Source organism: Bos indicus x Bos taurus, chromosome 2, assembly GCF_003369695.1.
Source record: "Bos indicus x Bos taurus breed Angus x Brahman F1 hybrid chromosome 2, Bos_hybrid_MaternalHap_v2.0, whole genome shotgun sequence".
NCBI lineage: Eukaryota > Metazoa > Chordata > Mammalia > Artiodactyla > Bovidae > Bos > Bos indicus x Bos taurus.
In genome coordinates, this window is record NC_040077.1 from 44,366,909 (window position 1) to 44,390,672 (window position 23,764).

General features: G+C 38.6%; 1 protein-coding gene across 29 annotated transcripts in view; it reads left to right on the plus strand.

Moving 5' to 3' along the window:
• NEB (nebulin) overlaps positions 1 to 23,764 on the plus strand; it is a 219,241-nt gene that overhangs the window by 47,391 nt on the left and 148,086 nt on the right. For all 29 annotated transcript variants that reach the window (XM_027560957.1, XM_027560980.1, XM_027560767.1 and 26 more), the window contains 18 exons: positions 87 to 293; positions 2,339 to 2,443; positions 3,393 to 3,500; positions 5,417 to 5,728; positions 6,699 to 6,905; positions 8,718 to 8,822; positions 10,283 to 10,390; positions 11,735 to 12,046; positions 12,572 to 12,778; positions 13,247 to 13,351; positions 13,513 to 13,620; positions 14,762 to 15,073; positions 16,210 to 16,416; positions 19,453 to 19,557; positions 20,383 to 20,490; positions 21,998 to 22,309; positions 22,430 to 22,636; positions 23,032 to 23,136. In XM_027560957.1, the coding sequence (XP_027416758.1) occupies positions 87 to 293; positions 2,339 to 2,443; positions 3,393 to 3,500; positions 5,417 to 5,728; positions 6,699 to 6,905; positions 8,718 to 8,822; positions 10,283 to 10,390; positions 11,735 to 12,046; positions 12,572 to 12,778; positions 13,247 to 13,351; positions 13,513 to 13,620; positions 14,762 to 15,073; positions 16,210 to 16,416; positions 19,453 to 19,557; positions 20,383 to 20,490; positions 21,998 to 22,309; positions 22,430 to 22,636; positions 23,032 to 23,136 (3,240 nt within the window). The remainder of the gene's footprint in view (positions 1 to 86; positions 294 to 2,338; positions 2,444 to 3,392; positions 3,501 to 5,416; positions 5,729 to 6,698; positions 6,906 to 8,717; positions 8,823 to 10,282; positions 10,391 to 11,734; positions 12,047 to 12,571; positions 12,779 to 13,246; positions 13,352 to 13,512; positions 13,621 to 14,761; positions 15,074 to 16,209; positions 16,417 to 19,452; positions 19,558 to 20,382; positions 20,491 to 21,997; positions 22,310 to 22,429; positions 22,637 to 23,031; positions 23,137 to 23,764) is intronic.

Below are 23,764 nucleotides of genomic sequence, written 5' to 3' on the forward strand. Positions count from 1 at the left end.
ATGAGACAGTCTCCCTCTAAGGTGGCAGCCTTGTGAGAGAACCCACTGCCTGGGGCACTCACTCCTCTCTTCCCCTTTTGCTGTAGAATGTCTATAAGGAAGACTACAACAACTGGATGAAAGGCATAGGCTGGATACCCATTGGCAGTCTGGAGGTAGAAAAAGTTAAAAAAGCAGGTGATGCCCTGAATGAAAAGAAGTACAGGCAACATCCAGATACCCTCAAATTTACCAGCATCGTGGACTCCCCAGTTATGGTCCAGGCAAAACAGAACACACAGCAAGTCAGTGATGTGAGTACAACAAAACCGAGCATGCAAGAGGATGGAGGGGCTTTAAAAAATCAGCTGGCCATTTTTATTCCCTGGACAAATTTGAAAATTTTATTCTGTTCCTTTTAGAATTATTATTTTATTTAAAAATAATAATTATAATTATTTTTACTTTGGATACTAACATTTTCTATTTTGCTTTTTTCCTTTTTTTTTTTAAAACATCTTCCATTTTTAACTGCCTTGAAATTCTGTTATTGAATAAATTTGACATAGTACAAAACATTCTATTCTTAAATCCCCACATCTTATTGTGGCAAATTCATCATAGTCCATTCTATATAAAGATTTCTGTATTTGCTTTTCCTATGTAAAATATTAATACAGTGAAATAATACACGAGTAGTTGATTTTGCACCTCAGAAATCATCATACACAATTACTAGACTTTACTTATGTCTTGGCGGAGATTAGTAAATTGTTTGCCTGCCTGTCCATGAACAATGTATATGCTCTGGCTAAAGACAGATCTAAAGGAAATTTTGGTGTATGGAAGAGTAATAAAGGGACATCAAAAGCACTCACTCAGTAATTCAATGAATGAATGTTTTTGAATACTTTGCACTGTATTATGTGCTGATGATACAAAGATGGATGAGAATGAGTAGGATGTAGGATAAAACAAATACAGGACAAGAGTATAAGACAGAAGCATGGATAGAAACAGCATCACCATATAGACATGTTACAGGAGAGGCAGTGCTAAGTAGGTACAAGGGGAGAGAGCAACTCCTTGCCAGAGCCTCTCTGGCAAATAAGAAATGCCACTTTCCTGACAAAATGAAAAACATGACTGTCAAGAACTAGTGAATGGAAGGACAGTGAAGGATGAAGAATCCAGGATTATAACCAATTATTGAAGGTCTTGCATGCTAATTTATAGTCTGGACTTCAGTGGGTAGGTAACAAGAAGTTCTGAAGATGTTTAATCCATGGAGTTCTATAATGAGATCTGTGTTTTAAAAGTAATTGGCAAAAATTGCCGAGGTTATTTTGGAGAAGGGAAGGATTGGAGGCAAGGAGATGAATTAGAAAGCTGCTACAGAAATTCAACAGAAGCCTTATTTGGGCTTAACTCAGGCAATAGCTATGGGAAAGGAAATGTTTAGAGGGTGAAATTAATGGGATTCTCAGAATGAGTAGAGGTGGTTTCTGAAGGCAGTGAGGAAGAAGTGAAGATAGCTCTTAGATTCCTGCAAGGAATTATTTTGTATTTGGGTGAGGATTCATTTAGATATTAGTCATTTCAGATTTTACTTCTGATACATGTACACCAGTTTCCATATGGTATTCCACGCTAAAGAAGTGGAGGTATATACAATAAATGATAATCAAGAGATGAAAAATCTTCTTGAGATTCTGATTCTGTTTTAGTTTTAGAAAGTAAGCAATTTTTTTTAATTATCAAGAGGAGGACACAGTACGATTCCTACGCCACACATTTTGATGTCTTTCAGACATCTTTAAAATGACAAAATAGGGCAAATTTGAAGTGGTAAGTTTTTGCATATGCTAGATTTATATGTAAGCACCTTTACATTATGAGAAAATTATTATGTGCCTTACTGGTATGATTTATAATAGAAAGTTTTTTAGCAATATTGACTCATTCTAGCTAACTTTTTCTAAGAATAAAAAACAAACGACAAAACACAAGACTGTAAGAACTACTAACTCTACTAACAAAAAAATGACTTTTTTCTGGCTTTAGTGAATTGTTTTATCCATGTTATGATTTCACATTTGAACTCATTTTTTATTCATTTCTGTCAAGCAAAGATTTCAATTTTCTTGGGATTTTTTTCTCTCCAATACAGAGGCTGTTGTGTTTTCCTTAAGATATCAAGATCTTGAGTTTCTTAAAATAGGAAGATGCCTTTGATCATTTTAAACAATAGAAATAGTGGGAGACTATGCCAAGAAAAACTCCTTTAAGCATGTGATTAATATATTTTCTTTTTTGTACCATCCATAATGCATTTTATTTTTGTGACTATGTGTTGCAGATCTTATACAAAGCTAAAGGAGAAGATGTGAAACATAAATATACGATGAGTCCTGATCTTCCTCAATTTCTTCAGGCCAAGTGCAATGCTTACAATTTAAGTGACGTAAGTATGGTTTGTGATGGGGTGTGAAATCCAGACCTGATAATAAAATAACAGTTTTAGAGTATGACAAGGCCTTGACAATTTAGGTCAATTTTCTCTATAACCCTGTTAGATCATACCTCATAATGATTGTTCTGAACTTCCTGAGTCGGCCTTTTCAAGTGTGGTGGTGGTGGTGGTGGTTTAGTCGCTAAGTAGTGTCCAACTCTTGCGACCCCATGGACTATAGCCCACCAGGCTCCTCTGTCCATGGGATTTTCCAGGCCAGAATACTGGAGTGGGTTGCCATTTCTTTCTCCAGGGAATCTTCCCCACTCAGGGACTGAACCCGTGTCTCCTGAATTGTGGGCGAATTCTTTACTCCTGAGCCAGTGTGTACTAGGACAACTCTTAGGGGATACCCTTTTTCTTTGTTTAGACCTCAACCCCTATTCCTCTCATTTTCCTAGTTTTGCACATGGAGGAATTTTTTAATCCTCCAGAAAAATAAGGATAAATGATTTTTTTTTTTTTTTAACCAATAACCCTAAAATTTTTCAAGCTAACTACAGGTCTTCCTAGGATCTTTCTTTCATAAGATGGAACAATTTCATTTTCTCCAGTTGGTCCTTACATACTGTGGTTTCTAGAACCTTGATTACTCTCCTCTGGATCCATTCCGGTTTCTCAGTATCCCTCTTCAATATGTGCCTAAACCAGATTTGGGTGAATAGTTAGTACGGAGTCTAATAATTTTATACTGTATAAAGTAGGACATTTTGCTAAAGTGACTTTTTTTTAATTGAAAAATAGTTGATTTACCATTAGTGTGACTTCTCAAAACAGTGTGTGCTATAGGAGATTCTTCTAGCTTCTCTCTGGGAAAGAACAAAACAATCCCAGCTGTTGAGGAATCACTGTGGCTAATTACTCCACAGCATGCTGACATCTTGTTCCTTTTCCATCCCAGGTGTGTTATAAACGGGACTGGCATGATTTAATAGCCAAGGGCACCAATGTGCTGGGTGATGCTATCCCCATCACTGCAGCCAAGGCATCGAGAAACATTGCCAGTGACGTGAGTAAAAACTCTGGGTGAAATCTTGGTGGATTGCATTTTTTAAAGATAATTAAATGGGTGCTTGTTAAAGTGATACCACATTGAAAACAATATGTTGAATTAATGACATTGAAATTCTCCACAAATACTGCTTTGAAAACCTGTAACTTTTTCAATAATTTGTGATTCTTTTCAGTTGACCCCACTTGGTACAGCTGTCATAAATCTGAAAGCAGCTTTCTCCTCTGATTCATAGCCCAAATTACTTTCCCTGACACATTTCCCTCACAGCTCTCATTTGTTTTCAAGGAGAACACCCTGACAAGACACCAACATATTAAATTCAGATGACTGTCTGCATTATAATTATATTAAGAAGGTTGAGAAGATGTTAGATAAAATGGATAGATTTTATAAACCAAATGTAAAAAGCCCACTTTTCTAGAATATAATTTTGATTTATTTTATCTATAGTAGAATTGATATCCATTTCATCTGTAGTAGAAAAAAAATATACACTTGACTTCTTCCCATCATTGAAAAACAAAATTTTCCAAAAGCATGCACACCCATAGATTTCACTGTCACGCCGTATTCCAGTGGCTACAGTTTCTTTTTTAACTTTTTATTTTGTATTGTGGTATAGCCGATTAACACACAATGTTGTGATAGTTTCAGGTCAACAGTAAAGGGACTCAGCCATACATATACATGTATCTATTCTCCCCCAAACTTCAAAGAGGCTACAATTTTGGTTTGAGACAAGAAAAGAAAGGAGTCACATATACAGAATATGTAGAATATAGGGTATAAGAATTCTCCAGCCTTCCATGTAGGGCTGGTACTGAAAATGTGTTCCTCAAAGGTTTGCCCATCACTATGAAATCTAGTTTAAGGAGAAGTGAAAGTCTAAAATATGACATTATCATTTCTCTTTTTAGCCCTTACATAGAACTTTTTCTAATATGTCTAGAAATCACTGGATAATCCTTTTGCCTGCTAGACTGTTGTTTATAAATCAGTGCTTAAATGGCAGGAGCAGAGCATCTTCAGAGTTTGGGTAGATTTGAATTCTCATACATAAAAATTGAGGGTTTGGTCTATTACCTGGAGTATAACTTAATCTATACCCCATTGCCAACTTTAGCTGTGAGAGACCTCGGACAGCAGAGCTTTTGCAGTTAGGTTTTCGCTGACGGGGAAGGGCTCAGTGGTTTCTCCCGTATTCTTCAGTTCCTCAATTCATCTGCAGTGCTTCAGCAGTGAGCTTGGAGAGGAGCTGCTGAGAAGTGGGGTTGGCTGAAAGCCCAGCTACTTACCTGCCTATGCAGCACCCAAATTGATGGCCACTTAAAAGAAGAGGGTTTTTTTTAAAACCATATGAAGTTAACCTGAGACAACATAGTAATATTTTCTCCACTCCAAAGAGACATGAGTATAACCATCTTTCATGTAGAGTTCTTTAGAGTTTCTTCTGCACCTCTTGTATACATATCACTGGGCCAATCAGAATAGAAAACAAAAGTATTTCTAGTATTCTGTGATGTGAACTAACATGTTGGATTAGGAAAATTCACATCCTTGGAAAACCAGGAGAGATTGGTCTTATATTTTGGAATGTATCATGTTTATATTAAGTATGAAAACTCAGTGGGCTTTATATAAAGTTTAACATGCAAATCATCTATAGAATTCATAACAAAGAAAAACTAGTCCTGAATTTATCATGACACTCATTTATAACCTAGCACTGCTGCAAATAAATGCTTTCACTCTAAACTTTCTCAGGTTGGAGGGTGTTGGGTGGAGGTTGTTAGAATGCATTTCTTGTGTAGTCTTTCAGAAAGTGATAATATTCTTTGTGTGTGAATATACTTGCTGCACCCAATGTTCCCAGTGCTTAGGACTCTGCTAACCAAATTCTTCCTCTGCAGTATAAATACAAGGAAGCTTACGAGAAGGCAAAGGGAAAGCAAGTAGGTTTTAGAAGCCTCCAGGATGATCCCAAGCTGGTTCACTATATGAATGTGGCAAAGTTACAGTCTGATCGTGAATACAAGAAGAACTATGAAAACACCAAGACCAGCTACCATACCCCTGGGGACATGGTTAGCATCACTGCTGCAAAGATGGCCCAGGATGTTGCCACCAACGTCAACTACAAGCAGCCAATACATCATTACACATACCTACCTGATGCTCTGAGTCTTGAGCATATCAGGAATGTGAATCAAATTCAGAGTGATGTGAGTATGTATAATATAGCAGACCTAGAGATGTTCGTAATAAATGGGCGATCATTTCTTCCTATTTTAGTTAGACTTTGCAATACAATAAGATATTTGAAAAACGCACTTTAAAATACACAATCATTGAAACAGTAAGAAAGGCGTGATAGGCAAGCTGTGTTTTACTAGCTTTCTGTGTTCTCATCACAATCATTGATATCTTTATTAACTTATGGATCAAATATAGCACCATATTCTAATAAGTGTGGAGGCCACCTTGGCTCTCAACAAGAGGGAATGGTTGCTCCTGGTGGGCCTGCTTCAATGGTGATATGTACAATGCAAAATATGAGCATTTTCTATTCTTTCTGAATTCAAGAAAGTTTTTTTGTTTGTTTTAACTCAAAGTCACATTCTCATATATGTGTCTCTATATAGCGAGTCATCTATAGTGAACCAGGCTTCTGGTTTTGTGATTGCAGCATGACTCATGGAGAGCTATATGAGGAAGGTGTTTAATATTCAGGGCATTTACTGCTGCAGGAGCCAGGTTTTTGTGAAAATTGTCCTTGGTAAAAGGAAGAAATGGTGTTCATTTATTGTTGCTCAATGAGAATGTCTCTCACACTGAGATAGAGGGGCCTAGGTGAACAGTGTGGGTGAAATGCAAAAGTTGTGGAGTTTTCAGTGAAATCAAAGGGAAAGCCCAATTTATGGTGAGAAGAGACACATTTTTTAAGCAGTACCTATGGAAATATGTGTCCTGGATTCCCTCTTGGAATGTATAATGCACTCTAATGACAGAGCTGCTTTTTCTTATGATCAAATTCTGAGTAAGAAGCTCTGGGGCAGACAGCCAAGAGAGCCACTGTAGAAACAAGCATGCTGACAGGCATGCTTCCTTCCCCCTGGATAGAATTGCAGATTTCCGGAACGTCCCTTGAGCATGCTCTAGGATATCTTCTCATCTGAGATTACTCTCTTACAGAATGTATATAAAGATGAGTACAACCACTTCTTCAAGGGCATGGGATGGATACCAATTGGTTCTCTGGAGGTTGAGAAGGTCAAAAAAGCAGGCGATGCATTAAATGAGAAAAAGTACAGACAGCACCCAGATACCATCAAGTTCACAAGTGTGCCTGATTCCATGGGCATGGTTTTGGCTCAGCACAACACAAAGCAGCTGAGTGATGTAAGTAGTTTCCCCTCAAATGGTTTTGTCTGTGAATAACCCCATGACCAGCTACTCCACCATCCTTCTTAACTCAGTCCGTGAGCGTGCATCTGTGTTAGTAAATCAGCTGCTTTTCAGAGCTATATTCAAAGGGTTTTACCTTTGTAGCAACTTGGGACTTCAAGAAGAACAGGGAGGAGAGAAGGAAGATGTTCCAAGTTTGCTTTATTTTCCAAATGTGGAGAGTCTGTGTTGTTCATAAGCAGAGCCCTACATTATCGATGTGAAAAGAAATTATCACTATTATCATCTGTGACCTTGTCTGAATTGCAAACCCAAGATATTTATTGCTCTGAGTTGCAAGAGTTCTACCTAGGTAAATGAGAAGAAGGCTAATTAATATCCTAATCTTTTTGCCAAAAAGAAAGAAAGCCATAGCCGGATATTCTGAGAGGCCTTAGGGAGGGCTGAAGTAGTTTACTTTCAGAGCCATCTGGAGTCTCCTTTCTAAGCTCAGGTCTATCTGGACCCTTTTTCTTAGTCAGAGGCTAATAACAATGCTGTGTTTCACCTCATTTGATAAGTTCAGAGTCATGTTATGATACCTCCACCAGAAAGAGAGTGGTAAGTAGAAAACAAAGGAGGGAAGAAACTATGTGTGTTTGGTCCCAGATATTTGAAGATGGGAAATACATTCTTTGGCTCGGATTTGAGGGTTAACTGTGGATTTTATTTCTCAGACCAGTTCCACATTACCACAGATATTTCAAGATTAATTCAATTTTAGTGGCACTAAAGGGTGTAGATTCTTGCAACTTCTCTTGTACTGACAAAGTGTCATTTTTCCCTGTGTTTTTCCTGTTAGCTAGGAAAACCCTACACTCAGTTTATGAACTCCCTGTCCCAATAAATGCCATCAAATCTCCTTAGTTACTCAAGCTTGAAACCTGGCAGTCACCGCCGACGCCTCGCTGTGTGAACCACGCGTCCAGTGCATCTGCTGGGTTCCCGCCCCACTCTCTCAGCCATCCTGTCGCAGCACTTCCGTCTTTCAGCTGCCACCAACCCTAGTTCTGGTCCCCATCTGTCTCATATGGACAACTACAGTAATCCATTATCTCGACTCCCTGCCTGAGGTCCCATGTGACAACCAAAAAGACTATCTTAAAATGTGAATCATGTCCTTCTCATACTTAAAGCCTGTTAGTAACTTCTCCTCGAACTCAAAATCTAAACTTGTTAACTTGGTTGAAATGAAAAGGCCCTCAGCTCTGTGGCCCTGCCCTCCTCCTGTCTAATCCTTCTGGGACCCCCTCAGAGCCCTCTGTGACCTTCAGTCCCTCAAGCTGGCTGTGCCTTTCCAGACCCCGGACTCTGAATGCTCCTCTTCTGCCCAGACCCTTCCCCTTTCTTCATGTTTGAGTATCAGTGGTACCTTTCTAGAGAGCCTTTGATGTCCCCTTTTGTTTCTTTCCTGAAGTTATTTTATTTACACCACAAATTCTAGCTCCATCTTGCAGTTTGTTTTTTCTGTTTCCTCTCCAGGACTATAAACTCCAAGGTCAGCTTTTATTTATTTATTAAATAAACTTGAACACTTTAAACCAGGACCTACCACACTGCCAATTGCCCCACACCATTGTGCAATAAATATTGGTGGAATGAGTGAATGAATATGTCTGTCAACACTCTCTCTGCATGATAGAGTAGCTAACTGCCTTGTAAATGGAAAAACACAAATGATAGTCTTCCTTTTTAAAAGAACATGTCCTAGATGAAACTTACATTATGTTAGCTAATACAGTTTGCATGCTGCCTCCTTGTTTTTAGTTGAACTACAAGGTGGAGGGAGAGAAAGTGAAGCACAAGTACACTATGGACCCCGATGTGCCCCAGTTTATTCAAGCCAAGGTCAATGCCTACAACATGAGTGATGTGAGTATTTGGCTGGGTGCCTGTCTTAGTATTGCATCAGGGGCCTCCCCTTTCCAGCTCTGTGTAATTCCAGCACTGAGAATTTTAGAGGAAGCCAACTGAGTGTGGGCCCTTGAGTCTGTTGGAGAAGATCATTGACAGGACAAGACTATCGGGTGATCCTGGAGCTGGACCTGGGCAATTGGAGGCTCCTTATCCCACTCCTATCCCACAGTGGGAGCCATTTTCAAGGACGCGGCCTTGAGAGACCAATGTGTGGTTGAGACCACTCGGGACTGAATCTAGTTGAGGCCTAAATAAACTAGTATGGCTCTGGTGGGCAGTTGCAAAGATTTGTTTGTCTTGTGACTGCCCAAAAACACTCACTAAGTTCCCTTGTTTATTAAACCTGTCACCTACTAAGCTGGAGAGTTTAGCCTGTTTCTTAAGTTTCTCCTTGCCCTCCCTGTATGGGGACACATTTGCAAATCAATGGACTACAGATTGGATTCTTATCATAGAATATGAGGCTAGAGGTAGCATTCATTTCACTTAACGCAGACTTTTCCCAACTGTGGGCCATGATTCATTAGCTGTTAAATCAATCTAGTAGTCTGTGTTCCATTTTTTAAAAAGTGAAAGAAATTGGGACATTCAGATTGGAAAATCAGGAGTGCACAATCTGTAGTAATTGTAAGTATTGCTATCTCTGACTTTTGGCTATTTGTTAAACTTCTAAAAATGCTCACCACAATTTTCTTTAGAAAGTCTTTTTTTGTATGTGACTAGCATCTCTCTTGGATACTTAATTAGTGGTGATGTTTAAATGTACTATTATGAATTATTTCATTTTGCTTTTAAATCAAATTGGTAAATTCTAATTTAAAGACATAATCAAACCTGGATAAAACCTGTTCATTTCTTAAAAGATGACTTAGTCATTCTTCCTAACATTTTAGACTCTATTTTATTGCCAAATAAACAATCTTTAAGTACTCATTTTTATGCTTTTGGTTTATTTAAAACTTTTTCCCTAGTTTTATAAGTAATATTTAAACATTAAGGTTAATTAAAGCAGGGTAATACTATGTCTGAATTTGTTATTTTACTATCCACATCTTTGTGTAAGTTTAAAATGCTTCATACAAAAATTACAAGAAAATAAAAGCATTACATGCTTATTATAGAAAAATTGAAAAGTATAGAAAATTATGGAAAAATTTGTATTGTTATCCCACATTCAAAGCATTACCTTTCCACTGATTTTTTATACAAACATATACATTTTTTTACAGCAGTTGAGATCATACTGTGTATATAGTTTACTGATATATTTTTTAAAAAGAATCTAATAGATCGTGAAAAGATGCACAAAGAGCCCTAACTCTGAATTTTTTAATAGTAAGGGATATATTATGACGATTTTGGCATCCTGTTTTTAATTACATCAAATATTAAAATAATCTTTCCTTTTTTCCAAGTCTCATTATAAAGCAGATTGGAAGAAAACCCTTGCTAAGGGCTATGATTTGAGACCAGATGCCATTCCCATTGTTGCTGCAAAAAGTTCAAGGAATATTGCTAGCGATGTAAGTCTAATTTGAAAGTAGCAAGCTTTTTTTGTATTTTACAAATCTTTACATGGTGTATGAGGTTATATGAGCTATATTAGAAAGCAAATAAAGGTTGTAATATAAAAATATTTCCTAATATCTTATGTACCAGTTTTTTTATCTTGCTTCACTTAAAAATATTTAAAAGCTCATTCAGTTACCAAGGATAGGACTTTTTTAAACTCTGAAATACTTGAAATTCTCATTATTATTATTATTATGAATGTGAAAACCACTTTTTATTTGGATTTTGTTAAGAAAAAAAACCTTGGTATACTGAAATATCACTAAATCAAAAAAGTCTCCCATTATTTTAAAAGAATACAATATTTTATAATTTCCATAAAGAAAAAAATCTGGTGACTTATGGAAAACCAGGAAGAATTATAGATTAAATGACAGTATTTTAGTTTTCTGTCATGAGTTTTATGCTTATTTACTTAATTTACTTTTTACAAATTAAGTTTTATTTTCTATATAAATTGATTTAATGCCTTGATATAGTCGAAACATATTCATTTGGAGTCTAGTATGCTGACTCAATGGACTTGAGTTTGAGTGAACTCCAGGAGTTGGTGATGAACGGAGGCCTGGCATGCTGCAATTCATGGGGTTGCAAAGAATCGGACATGATTGAGTGACTGAACTGAACTGATGCTAGTTTTTATAATGTCTTTGCTGAAATTTACTCAGGATCATACAAATATGTGCTCAGTTGCTAAATTGTGTCCAACTCTTAGCAACCCCATGGACTGTAGCCCACCAGGTTCCTCTGTCCATGGGATTTCCCAGGCAAGAATACTGGAGTGGGTTGCTATTTCCTTCTTCAGAAGATCTTCCCAATCCAGGGATTGAACCCAGGTCTTCTGCATTGGGAGGCAGATTCTTTACCACTGAGCTACCTAGGAAACTTATTCACTGGAGTCTAGTATGCTAATTTTTATAATGTCTTTGCTGAAATTTACTCAGGATTATACAAATACTTACTTAGGTAATACAAATTAATCAAAGAAACATAGTAAAAACTATGTACACCAAATCCTTAATAAACTTTTTAGGAACCTTTGAGCATATTCAGAGAACCTACTTATGTCTAATCTAGATATAAGCTGTAATTTATTCCATTTTTAATTATCCCCAGAGCATATCCCAAGACCGTCCATTGGAAATATTTTGGTAGTTGTTTATTTAAAAATACTAAAAACTTAGATGTTACGTAGATTCAGTTTGTCTATTGCTTAATCTGTGATATAAATTCAACTGAACACTTTCCTACAGTCGACCCTATCAAACTTCCATCTGCCCTTCTTTTTCATATAGTTCAAATATAAGGAGGCCTACGAGAAAACCAAAGGCAAACAAATTGGATTTCGCAGTCTTCAGGATGATCCTAAACTGGTTCACTTCATGAATGTAGCCAAAATGCAGTCAGATCGTGAGTACAAAAAGGGCTATGAAGCCAGCAAGACCAAGTATCACACACCTTTGGATATGCTCAGCGTGACAGCAGCCAAGAAATCTCAGGAGGTCGCCACCAACACCAATTATAAACAACCCTTCCACCACTACACCCTGCTGCCCGATGCCTTGAATGTGGAGCACTCCAGGAATGCGATGCAGATTCAGAGTGATGTACGTAGCATTCATCAGATTGTCAGCATAGAATGAGTTGGCCATGTCTACTGGTGGCTCACTCCATCCTAAACCTGGCTGGACTCACTGTAATTAGGGATCCTCTCCAGAATTGGGGATTTTAGGATTTTACTAACTTGAACTGTACATATGTAGTTTTATTTGGTTATTATATACATATTTTTAAACTTTGGATGTCAGACCCCAGTATATGATGTATTCTGTGAAAGACTAAGAGGTGCAAATGTATGCTATATAATAATCCTTCCAATGTAAAATTTTGTTAACTTTCCTGCAAGAAATTTAAATTTTTAAAGGGATTGGGTCAGGATTGTCTGTTCAAAACCACCATGAATACATTCACTTTTATAATTTCTTTTTCTGAAGAATGGTAGGGAATAAAATATGGGTTATTCTCCCCATCCCCCTATCCTTTTTTTTTTTTTTTTAACGGGCAAATAATATGTCTAAAGAAACCCAAGCCTTGACTCTTTCTGCAATGAAATTTCCTTTTTCCTTGTAAAGAACCTGTACAAATCTGACTTCACCAACTGGATGAAAGGGATTGGCTGGTTGCCATTAGAGTCACTGGAGGTAGAGAAGGCAAAGAAAGCAGGAGAGATTCTCAGTGAAAAGAAGTACCGCCAGCACCCCGAGAAGCTGAAGTTCACATACGCCATGGACACAATGGAGCAAGCGCTAAACAAAAGTAACAAACTGATCATGGACAAGGTAAGAACTTACCTGCTGGTCTCAGCCTCAGAACTCCCGCAGTGCTCAAGCCATTGAACCAGCATCACCACTTTGACCTTCATCAGAGTTTTCATCTTTCTGATGATCATGGCCATGGTGGTGGGAGGGGGTAGTCTATAAACTCTCTTGTATCTAGAGAGCTCCAACTTATACTGACCCCAGGCTGACTGTCAACACCATGCTGAATGTGTGATGGAACCACAAAACTCCATGTAGTGTGTGATTGGGGCAGGAAGACATTTGTTTCAGTAGAAAGAGGGCTCCCATGTTTGATGGTTTTTTAAACTCATGTGCTCAGTCTCATCAGCCCTTCTTGATGTTTGCTTCATTTTGCAATGTCAAATTGACCCTCTTCTGCCCTGGAACTGTGGGTCTCTCCCTCACATTGTGATAGCATGTTGCAGATTAGTCCTGCTGTATAGTCATATGTGGCCTTTCTTGTTGCAGAGGCTCTACACTGAGAAATGGAACAAAGACAAGACCACTATTCATGTCATGCCTGATACTCCAGACATTTTACTCTCCAGAGTAAACCAGATCACCATGAGTGATGTAAGTAGGTGAACACCAGAAACAAAAATGAGGGGCGGGGAGGCTGAAGGAAGCCAGTATTTGTGGAATATCTGTCTCCCACATGCCAACCACTTTAAAATCAGGATCCCCGTTCTAACCTGACTAACAAGATGCTGGCATTTTTCTACCTCATCACTTAGAAACTGTACAAAGCTGGCTGGGAAGAAGAAAAGAAGAAAGGATATGATCTGAGGCCTGATGCCATCTCAATAAAGGCTGCAAGAGCCTCCAGAGACATTGCCAGTGATGTAAGTGATTCCTCTGGGCTTTATTTAGTATAAAGGAAAAAAGCAAATGAGCCAAGCTTGTGTGTATGCAGGAGCTGCAGTCAGCTCTGTTCAGTGTTGGTGGGACCCCCATCCTTTGTAACACACAAGACACATCCCTTCACCCAGCCCTGCTGCTGCTGCGGCTAAGTCGCTTCAGTCGTGTCCGACTCTGTGCGACCCCATAGACAGCAGCCCACCAGGCTCCCCCATGCCTGGGATTCTCCAGGCAAGAACACTGGAGTGGGTTGCCATTTCCTTCTCCAATGCATGAAAGTTAAAAGTGCAACTGAAGTCACTCAGTTATGTCCGATTCTTGGCAACCCCATGGACTGCAGCGCACCAGGCTCCTCCATCCATGGGATTTTCCAGACAAGAGTACTGGAGTGGGGTGCCATTGCCTTCTCCGTCACCCAGCCCAAGGACCCTCTAATCATGTGTTCATTATTTAATGTAAAAGGTAACAGGGTCTTGCTAAAATAATTAAATTGTGCTATGTGCTGTTGCTTCAGTTGTGTCCAACTCTTTGAGACCCCATGGACTATGGCCCTTCAGGCTCCCCTGTTCATGGGATTCTCCAGGCAAGAATACTGGAGTGGGTTGCCATGCCCTCCTCCAGGGGATCTTCCTGACCCAGGGATCGAACCTGCATCTCTTTTATCTGCTGCATTGGCAAGCAGGTTCTTTACCCCTAGTGCCACTTGGGAAGCCCCAAAATAATTCAACTGTTAGTGGGCAATTCTAAGCAAACACTGGGATACGAGCTATACATTTTGCCCAGAAGATTCATTACCAGGCTCTTTCCTGATTGTAGAGAAATGGTGCCTGCAGCCTTTTCCATTGGTTACACAGCTGAGTGGGGAAAGCCTCTTTCTAAGTCTCCCTAAAGCAACTTATTTACACCTCTCTTTGATTAACTCTGAGATGATTCTTTCCCTCATGGACTCAATTCTGGCAAGAAATTTGAAGTAAAGTAGTTTGCTCCCTGGCCCATCACAGCAAATCTTCCTTTTCTAAGTTTAGAGTAGCCCTAAACCCATGACTAAGCTAATGGCATCTAGTGAACTATATTTTGTTCTGTTTCCTTCACTATCTCACGTCCATGTTCCTTTTCCATCCACAGTACAAGTACAAGCAAGCCTATGAACAAGCCAAAGGGAAACAAATTGGCTTCCGGAGCCTCGAGGACGACCCCAAGTTGGTGCACTTCATGCAGGTGGCCAAGATGCAGTCAGACCGGGAGTACAAGAAGGCTTATGAGAAATCCAAGACATCCTTCCAAACCCCAGTGGACATGCTCAGTGTGGTGGCTGCCAAGAAGTCTCAGGAGGTGGCCACCAATGCCAACTACAGGAACGTGATCCATACCTACAACATGCTTCCTGATGCCATGAGCTTGGAATTGGCCAAAAACATGATGCAGATTCAAAGTGATGTATGTGACAGCCACGTTTGCAGAGCACTTACTTTGAGATAATAGGCAAATCATGAAAGACTCTAAGTAACGACATTTTGAAAATCCAAAAAGAAATTCATATGTAATTTCCCAATAAGATGTTTCATGTTTTACCTTAGACTGAATTTTTTTAAACACAAAGGAATGAATCTGATCTATTATTGTTGTAAGCATTGCTGGATGTTAGATTCAGGAATAGCAAATGAAATTTGGTTTCAGAAAGGATTTGTTGAAGGAAATACATCTAGCTGAGAAAGTTGGCAGTTTTTGTGGCTTCCATACTTTTTATGGTTCCTGATTAAGGAAGAAGTGAAGCAAAAAGTCAGATAACTTGAGAGCTACTGCCCCTCATTCCCAAACAGCTTTCATTTCTGACTTTGTAATTGCCTATCTTACTTACTGATGAAATAGGAGATGATGGCTGAAACAGCTATTAGGATAAATGCGAGGAAGGTACAAAGGGTGGAAAACCAAGAATTCAGCTACAGAGGCCCTTGGGTGGCTGGGAGAAATTAAATTATGAACCAAAGGCAGGCCACACCAAGCCCATATTTCTCTAGAAATGTAGAAGCTGAGCTATAGTTGGAGGGGTACACAAATATCCGAGTGAAAGCAACCATGGTACAGTTATAGAGGGAGATGTCAAAACAGAGGAGGGAAGCAATGAAATTTGCACAAAGTACTGGTGAGGTTTTCTGGCATACCTGAAGCAGTTTAACTGTGGTGGCTGCTCAAAGGCTTAAAGCTAAAGATAGGAATGGGGTCCCCTGAGTCATCTATTAGCCAAGGGGACTTGGAGGTTTTTGTACGAGAATTAGTCCAGCATGGTCACCTTTCTTGAGATAGTAGTCACATGGTAGAGTGATCTATTTGGTATTTCTTAGCATTTTTTTCTTTATGAAGGTATTGAGAGAAACAAATCACAAAGATACTACTGCTTGTTTTAAATTTCTCATGCAAAGAAATGTGAAAAAGAAATTTAGGGATATAAGTAGTTGAAGTTGAATAAACTATTGGTTGAAAACTGAAGGGGAACTTACGGAATATTAAATACCTGCTCATGATTCTAGGAAGCTGTGATTTCTTCTCATCCTCAAACTTTTCCTCTTTTGTAGAATCAGTACAAAGCTGACTATGCTGATTTCATGAAAGGCATTGGATGGCTCCCTCTGGGCTCCCTGGAGGCTGAGAAAAACAAGAAAGCCATGGAAATTATCAGTGAAAAGAAGTATCGCCAGCATCCAGACACTTTGAAGTATTCCACCTTGATGGACTCGATGAACATGGTTTTGGCCAAGAATAATGCAAAAATTATGAATGAAGTAAGTCTTTCAATAATGTAGTGTTTGACAGGAATCAGAAATAAGCCAGGAATATCTTACATTTAACCTACAGGTTTTGATAATAGTTTTATAGCATCATAGTTAATGTTTCCTCTAAAAAAGGGTCTTATAGTTAAAGAAAAAGATACAAATTAGTCCTAATAAAGTGCCCTCTTCAAATGTTTAATGAACCACCCTACCCAGTAGACGTAAGTATAGACTTTTTCCATGCATATCTTGAGAATGAGTCCCACTTGTTTAAGGTGAAGTTGAGTAGAAGTTCATGATGCTGACTCAGTAGATTGCGGGGCTGTGTGTCGCAGCCCACCCCTCTTCCTTGCTCTTTGCTGGAATAAAGGAAAACTCCTAGATTACATGGCTGTAGCAGCATTTCTGAGCTAGAAACTTCTCTAGCCAATCCTAAGAGCAATTGCTTTGCACCACTAGTTCCTTGGATCAGTAATGATTCCAGTCTTTAGAAAAGTCTCACTGTAGTTTGACATTATTAGCGATTGGTTGATTTCATGACCAACAATCAAACAAGCACATCACCCTGTTTTGTTTTTACCCTCTTTCCTTGAACACCTGTTTTCAAGTTGCAGATAACAGAATAATTACAGCAGCATTGGTTATATTGTGCAGATCACAACTAGAAATGCCACTGAGTAACCAAAAAGGGGAAAAATAATTTGGACCTAACATGATACAGTTGCAGAAAGTGATGTAGAAAGAGCTGTATTATGCTAAGTCTCCGAGTAAATCCTCTGGAATCTTCTGAGAGAGAAATTTATCAAGAAGATCAGCCTCTTTGAAAGGGACTTGTCAGCACAAGGCACAAATCTCAGTGTCCCTTTTAAGATATAGAATTTAAACTATCACAAACATACATTTATTTTTTAAACACTTTTTCATTTTTCCAATGTTAATGATTATCATTTTAGACTACTGATGCCAAGATGAGAATCATAGAAATAGCAAATGCGCTATAGCACTAAGAAGTATCTTGGTGATCATCAGGTCGAATCCCTTTGTTGCAGGGTTGAGGAAAGTGTGGCCCAGAGAGGCAAGGCACCTCCTTTAGAGACACAGAGCAGGTGAATCACCTGGTCTAGACTAGAGCCAGGACTCTGAGGAATAAGTATTGCTCTTTCCACTAGAATTGCACTGTCTAATACTATAGTCACTAGCCACATGTGATGACAAATCTAAGTCAATTAAATAATAATGATTCAGTTCTACATTTACATTAGTTACATTTCAAGTGATTGATAGCCCTGTGTGGCTAGGAGCTGTCGTGTTGGTTGACACAGACATTTTCATCACTGCATAGTTCTGATTGGTTCTGCTGGTCTTGAACAGAGATCAGAAAATTACTGCTTTCTTAACTAAAGTTTCATTGTAACACAGCCACAGCTCTTCATTTGCATATTGTCTGTGGCCACTTTTGCACTGCAATAGCAGAACTGAGTATTATATAGCAGAGATTCTGTGACTCGCAAAACCTAACATTATTTACTATTTGACTCTTGACATTTATCAACCCCTGATCTAGGAGAAAACTCTAGAAGATTTGTTTTTATTTTTTAAGTCAAACCTGGCTAAAACAAAGAGCAAGCATTTTTCACCTACAAGATTTCCAAAAATTAAAAACTTGTGTGATATACAGTATTGGAAAGAAAGTTAATGTAAACTAGTTTTGCGAGTGTTAATTAAAATTAAAATTCATCCACCCAATACCCTTCAGAAGGCCTCATGTAAGTGCAAAGATATACATATATACATATATCTGTTAGTATTTTTTGCAGGTTAGGGTCTCCAAAAGGAGATGCTGAGATGGAATTTGGAGTACAGGGCATTTTTGGGGGATCAGTACCCGTGGGAGGCAGACATGGCAAGAGGAGTCCAACTGGGATGCTGGCCTTACAAAGCCTAGGTCAGTGCCACAGAGGACTCTTGAGTGGATACAGCCTGTCAGGAGTGTCCTTCGCTGGGTAAAATGGCCAGGACTTTGTACCTGGACTCTGAAGATCCCTGAATGTGGCCACCAGGGAGATGTGCTCTTGAGTGAGGCAGCAAAACCCTGAAGCAGGTGACAATTTGGAGGCTGTCTGCAAACAGTTGGGGCACCAAGTCCTTCTTTGAATGGGTATCTGGGTGGTACATCTCCAGATCACTGCAAAGATTATGGCATCATTGCTTACTATAGAAGGAAATGAAAACAACAAATTAAATGTCTATCAATGGAGAACTGGTTAAATCAATTAGGTGATACCTCTTCATGGAATACCATGCAGCTCTTTAAATGAATGAAGTTAATTATTTTGAGACAGCTAAAAGATGTCTATCATATAATATTAAGTAAAAAAGCAAGATGTAGAATAATGTATATGACTTCATTTATATTTCAAAAGGACTTTATGTGGACTTTAATATGCCTAGAAAATTCTAAGATGGAAATGCTATATCCAGGCTGTAAAATAGGAAGATGGGACATTTTACTTTCCATTTTACATCCTCTCTACTATCTTGTTTGAGCACATTTTTCTTTTAAACTTTTAAAAAATAAGAGTGAGCTAACAAAAATATATAAAATATTGATATTTGTGTAAAATAATATGTATGTATGGGGCTTCCCTGATAGCTCAGTTGGTAAAGAATCTGCCTGCTGTGCAGGAGACCCTGGTTTGATTCCTGGGTCAGGAAGATCCTCTGGAGAAGGGATAGGCTACCCACTCCAGTATTCTTGGGCTTCCCTTGTCGCTCAGATGGTAAAGAATCCACATGCTTTGTGGGTCCCTTGGTTGATTTGGTCCCTGGGTTGGGAAGATCCCCTGGAGAAGGGAAAGGCTACCTAACTCCAGTATTCTGGCCTAGAGAATTCCATGGACCATATGGTCTATGGGGTCACAGAGAGTCGGACATAACTGAGTGACTGTCACTTTCAATGTGTATGTACTAAATTATTTAAAAAATTTTAAATATTAACTTCCATTGATTTCTTTTTCTTTCTTTTTTTTTTTTTTTTTAACTTTCCAGCACCTCTACAAACAAGCATGGGAGGCTGACAAGACCAAAGTCCATATCATGCCTGATATCCCCCAGATTATTCTGGCAAAGGCAAATGCAATTAATATCAGTGATGTAAGTAAGATTCTCCCCTGTTGTCATCTTTCTTTCTTACCCATTTGAACTAGTAAAAACAAAGTAACGATTAATGTTTTAATTTTGAGAGTGAATGTTTTGAAAATGAGTGGGAATCCACAAATGAGCATCTTTCTCTTTCTCATCTTGCTTTGATAAGAATAGGAATAGGCCTATTGATGGGCCTTGGGTCCAGCAGTTAGGAATTCGAAGGGAGTTGGATTTTGTTCTAGGGGTAGTTACTTTTTATCAAACTAGGAGAATTAAAGAGAATGGCTTTAGAGCCCAGGATGAGAGATAAAGAGTGAATCCCAGGACTTTCTTAGAGAGTCCTTCTACCAAGCTTTTGGAATGTTTCTAAAGAGGGAGTATTGGGAAAAGTTAAATGGAGAGGGAAGAACATTTTGAAGAATTTAGGTCAAGCCCCATAAGGAATGTGCAACACGTACTGTTGCACATTCTGCATAGGGGTTTTATTTCACCTCCTTTCTCATCCTAACCAGTTGCTAGGAAACCCTCAAATCCTACCAGGTGTTTTTTCTTTTGTTTGTTTGAATTACATAGGGATTTGGGATAGTTGACTTCTTTTTGGATTGTAGAATCCATACAATTATATACATTAAAATGTCCATTGCAAAACAGTGAACGTATTTTGATGTAAGAGCACGGCTTATTTGTTTTCTTCTCTTGACTCTTATTTGACAAAATGCATCAATAAATATAGTGGACTTTCACATTTCTAACTTCAGTGCCAGTTTAGTCTTTGAAAATAAATTAAGATTTTCCTATTTAGAAGAAAACTGTTTCCTTTGCTTCTCTTTCCAGAAACTCTACAAACTTTCTTTGGAAGAGGCTAAAAAGAAAGGCTATGATCTCAGAACTGATGCAATTCCTATCAAAGCTGCCAAGGCCTCAAGAGATATTGCAAGTGATGTACGTCTAAGGAAAGCAGTCACCTGACTGGGGGTTTCTTTTCTACCAAAATAATAAGGGCTGAGTTCTAAAAACACTGAATGAGTAAAACATGAGGAAAAAAAAAAAAAAGCATGCCTGCTAACAGTAGCCCCATTATGTTCTATGAACATGTCTTAACCTTGCTCTCGTGTTTTTTTGGATATTTCAAAAAAATAGAATGCCAGTCACATTATGACCACCTAGATGTCAGCTCCCTGACTCATGAGATCTGGGTGAATTTACTTTGGTCTCCCTCACCGAGACCGTGGCCTGTAGAAATCCAAAGCCATTTACTAAGTCTTTAATGAAGACTCGAGTTATCCTTGCCTACTGCCTCTTAGACTGTCTTCCTAACAGGATGTCTCAGAAAGGGCTGTGCTGGGGGTGCTGATCTTTTGTTCTCATGATAGCTGATTATCAAATAATTAGGAATTTTGCAAGCCCATTGTTAAACTATTGACCGCTTGATAACAGCTGTGATGGGAGTGTTTACACCAGAGAAATTGGCAAACATTATAAATTGGGGCTTTCCCCCCAACCCCAGAGAGCTGGTGTGCTTATCTACCATTGCCATAACACGTCATCTCAATGAGACTCACTTCTTTCATTTGTTTGTTTCAATAAGAAATCCACTCACAGTGAACATTAATGATTTGGGGGAAGTGGGAGGAGTGCATTCAGAGCACTCTTTCCTTAGCCATCCCCCAGGCATACTTTCTCTTTGCTCCACCTTCTCTGCTCTTCATCTTTTCTTCCTCTCCATCCCTACCCTACTCCTTCGTTGTCCCAAGAACTCCATATTCTTCTCCCTCTATTGTGCTGGAGTCATTTGGCTCTCCCAAATTGTAACCCCTAAGTTGCACACCTGAACCCACAAGAGATGGGCTGAATATGAAGCTTTCCATGTGTCAGGATCTCCCCACTATAGAGGGAAGGTGGTGATAAATAGCAAAATTTCTTCCCCATTACACCAGTATAGAGAATCTGGAAAAGAACTCCACAAATATAAAGCTACCCTGAAAGTATACTGTGTGTCTCATAACTAAGCCTATTATCAGTGTAAGACTGGCTGGATGATTTCTTGGGGCAACATTAAACTGCTTGGAGCAATCTGCTTTTTTTCTTTTATTGTTTGCTGTACTCTTATTACCTACTACAGGTCCCTTTTAACAACTGCATAAAAGCAGAAATCAGTGTGGTGTATCATCAAAAGATCAAGGTTCTAATCCTTAGGGACCTTAGCAAGTCATTCATCCCTCTGGGTCTCAGTTTACTCATCTATAAAATGGGGGCAGTAAGAATAACTTGCCGTCTACCTCACAATATATAGTTGTATCAGGTTACATAAATAAATGTGAAAAACGTATTCTCTGAACTACAGAATTCTATACAAGTATCATTTTTTATGAAATAGCAGAACATTGACACTAGAATGATATCTGGTCAAGGGAATTGCTCTGAATAAATATTAACATTTTCTTCACAGTATAAATACAAACACAGTTATGAAAAGGAGAGGGGGAAGATGGTTGGTTTCCGCAGTCTTGAGGATGATCCCAAATTAGTTCATTCCATGCAAGTGGCCAAAATGCAATCTGACCGGGAGTACAAGAAAAACTATGAGAAGACCAAGACCAGCTACCACACCCCTGCCGACATGCTCAGTGTCACGGCCGCCAAGGATGCCCAAGCCAATATCACCAATACCAACTACAAGCACCTGATTCACAAGTATATTCTCCTCCCCGATGCCATGAACATCCAGCTGTCCAAGAATATGAATCGCATACAGAGTGATGTAAGTGATCTTCTTTCTGGGTGATGATTGTGTTCCTAGCATGAGAAGGGAGATTACAGGCTCCTATGCCACATTGTTGTGTCTGAATTGATAAAGTAAATGTGCTTCCTCTGTTTATAGAATGAATATAAGCAGGACTACAATGAATGGTACAAAGGGCTTGGCTGGAGTCCAGCTGGTTCCCTAGAAGTGGAAAAGGCCAAGAAAGCAACTGAATATGCCAGTGACCAGAAATACCGCCAGCATCCTAGCAACTTCCAGTTTACAAAGCTGAATGACTCCATGGACATGGTGCTTGCTAAGCAGAATGCCCATACCATGAACAAGGTAAACTGAACAGCCAAGCTTCCCTGCAGCTCCCAGCCAGGCGGGGCTAACAGCCCCTGGTTCTTGTTTGGGAAATTTTAATTTGGACTCATCACTTCTATGCAGTGGCAAACAGTACCAGCACACTCCCCTACACCATTTTTTTCTGCTCCTTACCTCTTATTTTTATTTCCCTTGCCCTTCTAATTGAGTTAGAAATAATTCTTTCTTTTGAATTATTTTTTAAGTCTGATTTTATTTTTGGTGTCTTTCCTGAATTATATATTACTTTAGTTACTACATTAATTTGACCTAATTCAAATTGAGTGCATTCAAATGTCTTGTTATTTTTTTTAATTTCTTGTTTGACCTAAAAAGTTATTCCAATTTTAAATGTATTTTTTTTAACTTTCTAGTATTTATACACCGTTGATTGGAACAAAGATAAAACGAAGATTCACGTGATGCCAGATACGCCAGATATTTTACAAGCCAAACAAAATCAAACCATGTACAGTCAGGTAAAATATGTAATTAAACATATTAAATGATGTCATGGTATATAATTGATGTAAATTCTGAAGCTATGGAAATGAATGCGTCAAAGTGGTTAATAGAGGGATGTTGCAGTTCATGGTGGTTAGAAGCAAGTGAACGGCTGTGATTATATATTCATTCCATGGAGGTAGCTACTGTGCCTCTTTTGTTTATCTCAGTACTAATTGTGTTTGGCACAGTGTAGAAAATCAATAAATCTCAAGTTATTGAAAGAAAAATGCACCAAATAGACCTGGTATGAGCTTTGACTTTCCCATTTATGAGTTGTGTAATACTGGGTTTAAGCCTTAGTTTGTTCATTCCCAAAACTGGTACCTTTAAAGTGCCTATGACATTGAATTGCTATGAGCACCAAATGGGGAATTCCATGCACAGCTCTCATCACAGCTCCTGGCACACAGTAAGCACTGGATGGCCTTCAGTTGTGTTTATTACTGTCCAGTTTAAACATACGTGCATCAATTCAATGAATTTGAGTCAAAAAGATGAACTTATTCTTTGCACCTTACAAAAGGCATTTTGTTTTCTATTACTTTTATCATTTAGATAATTAAAATTTTGTTACCTGACCTTTTTAAAATCAATTACTTT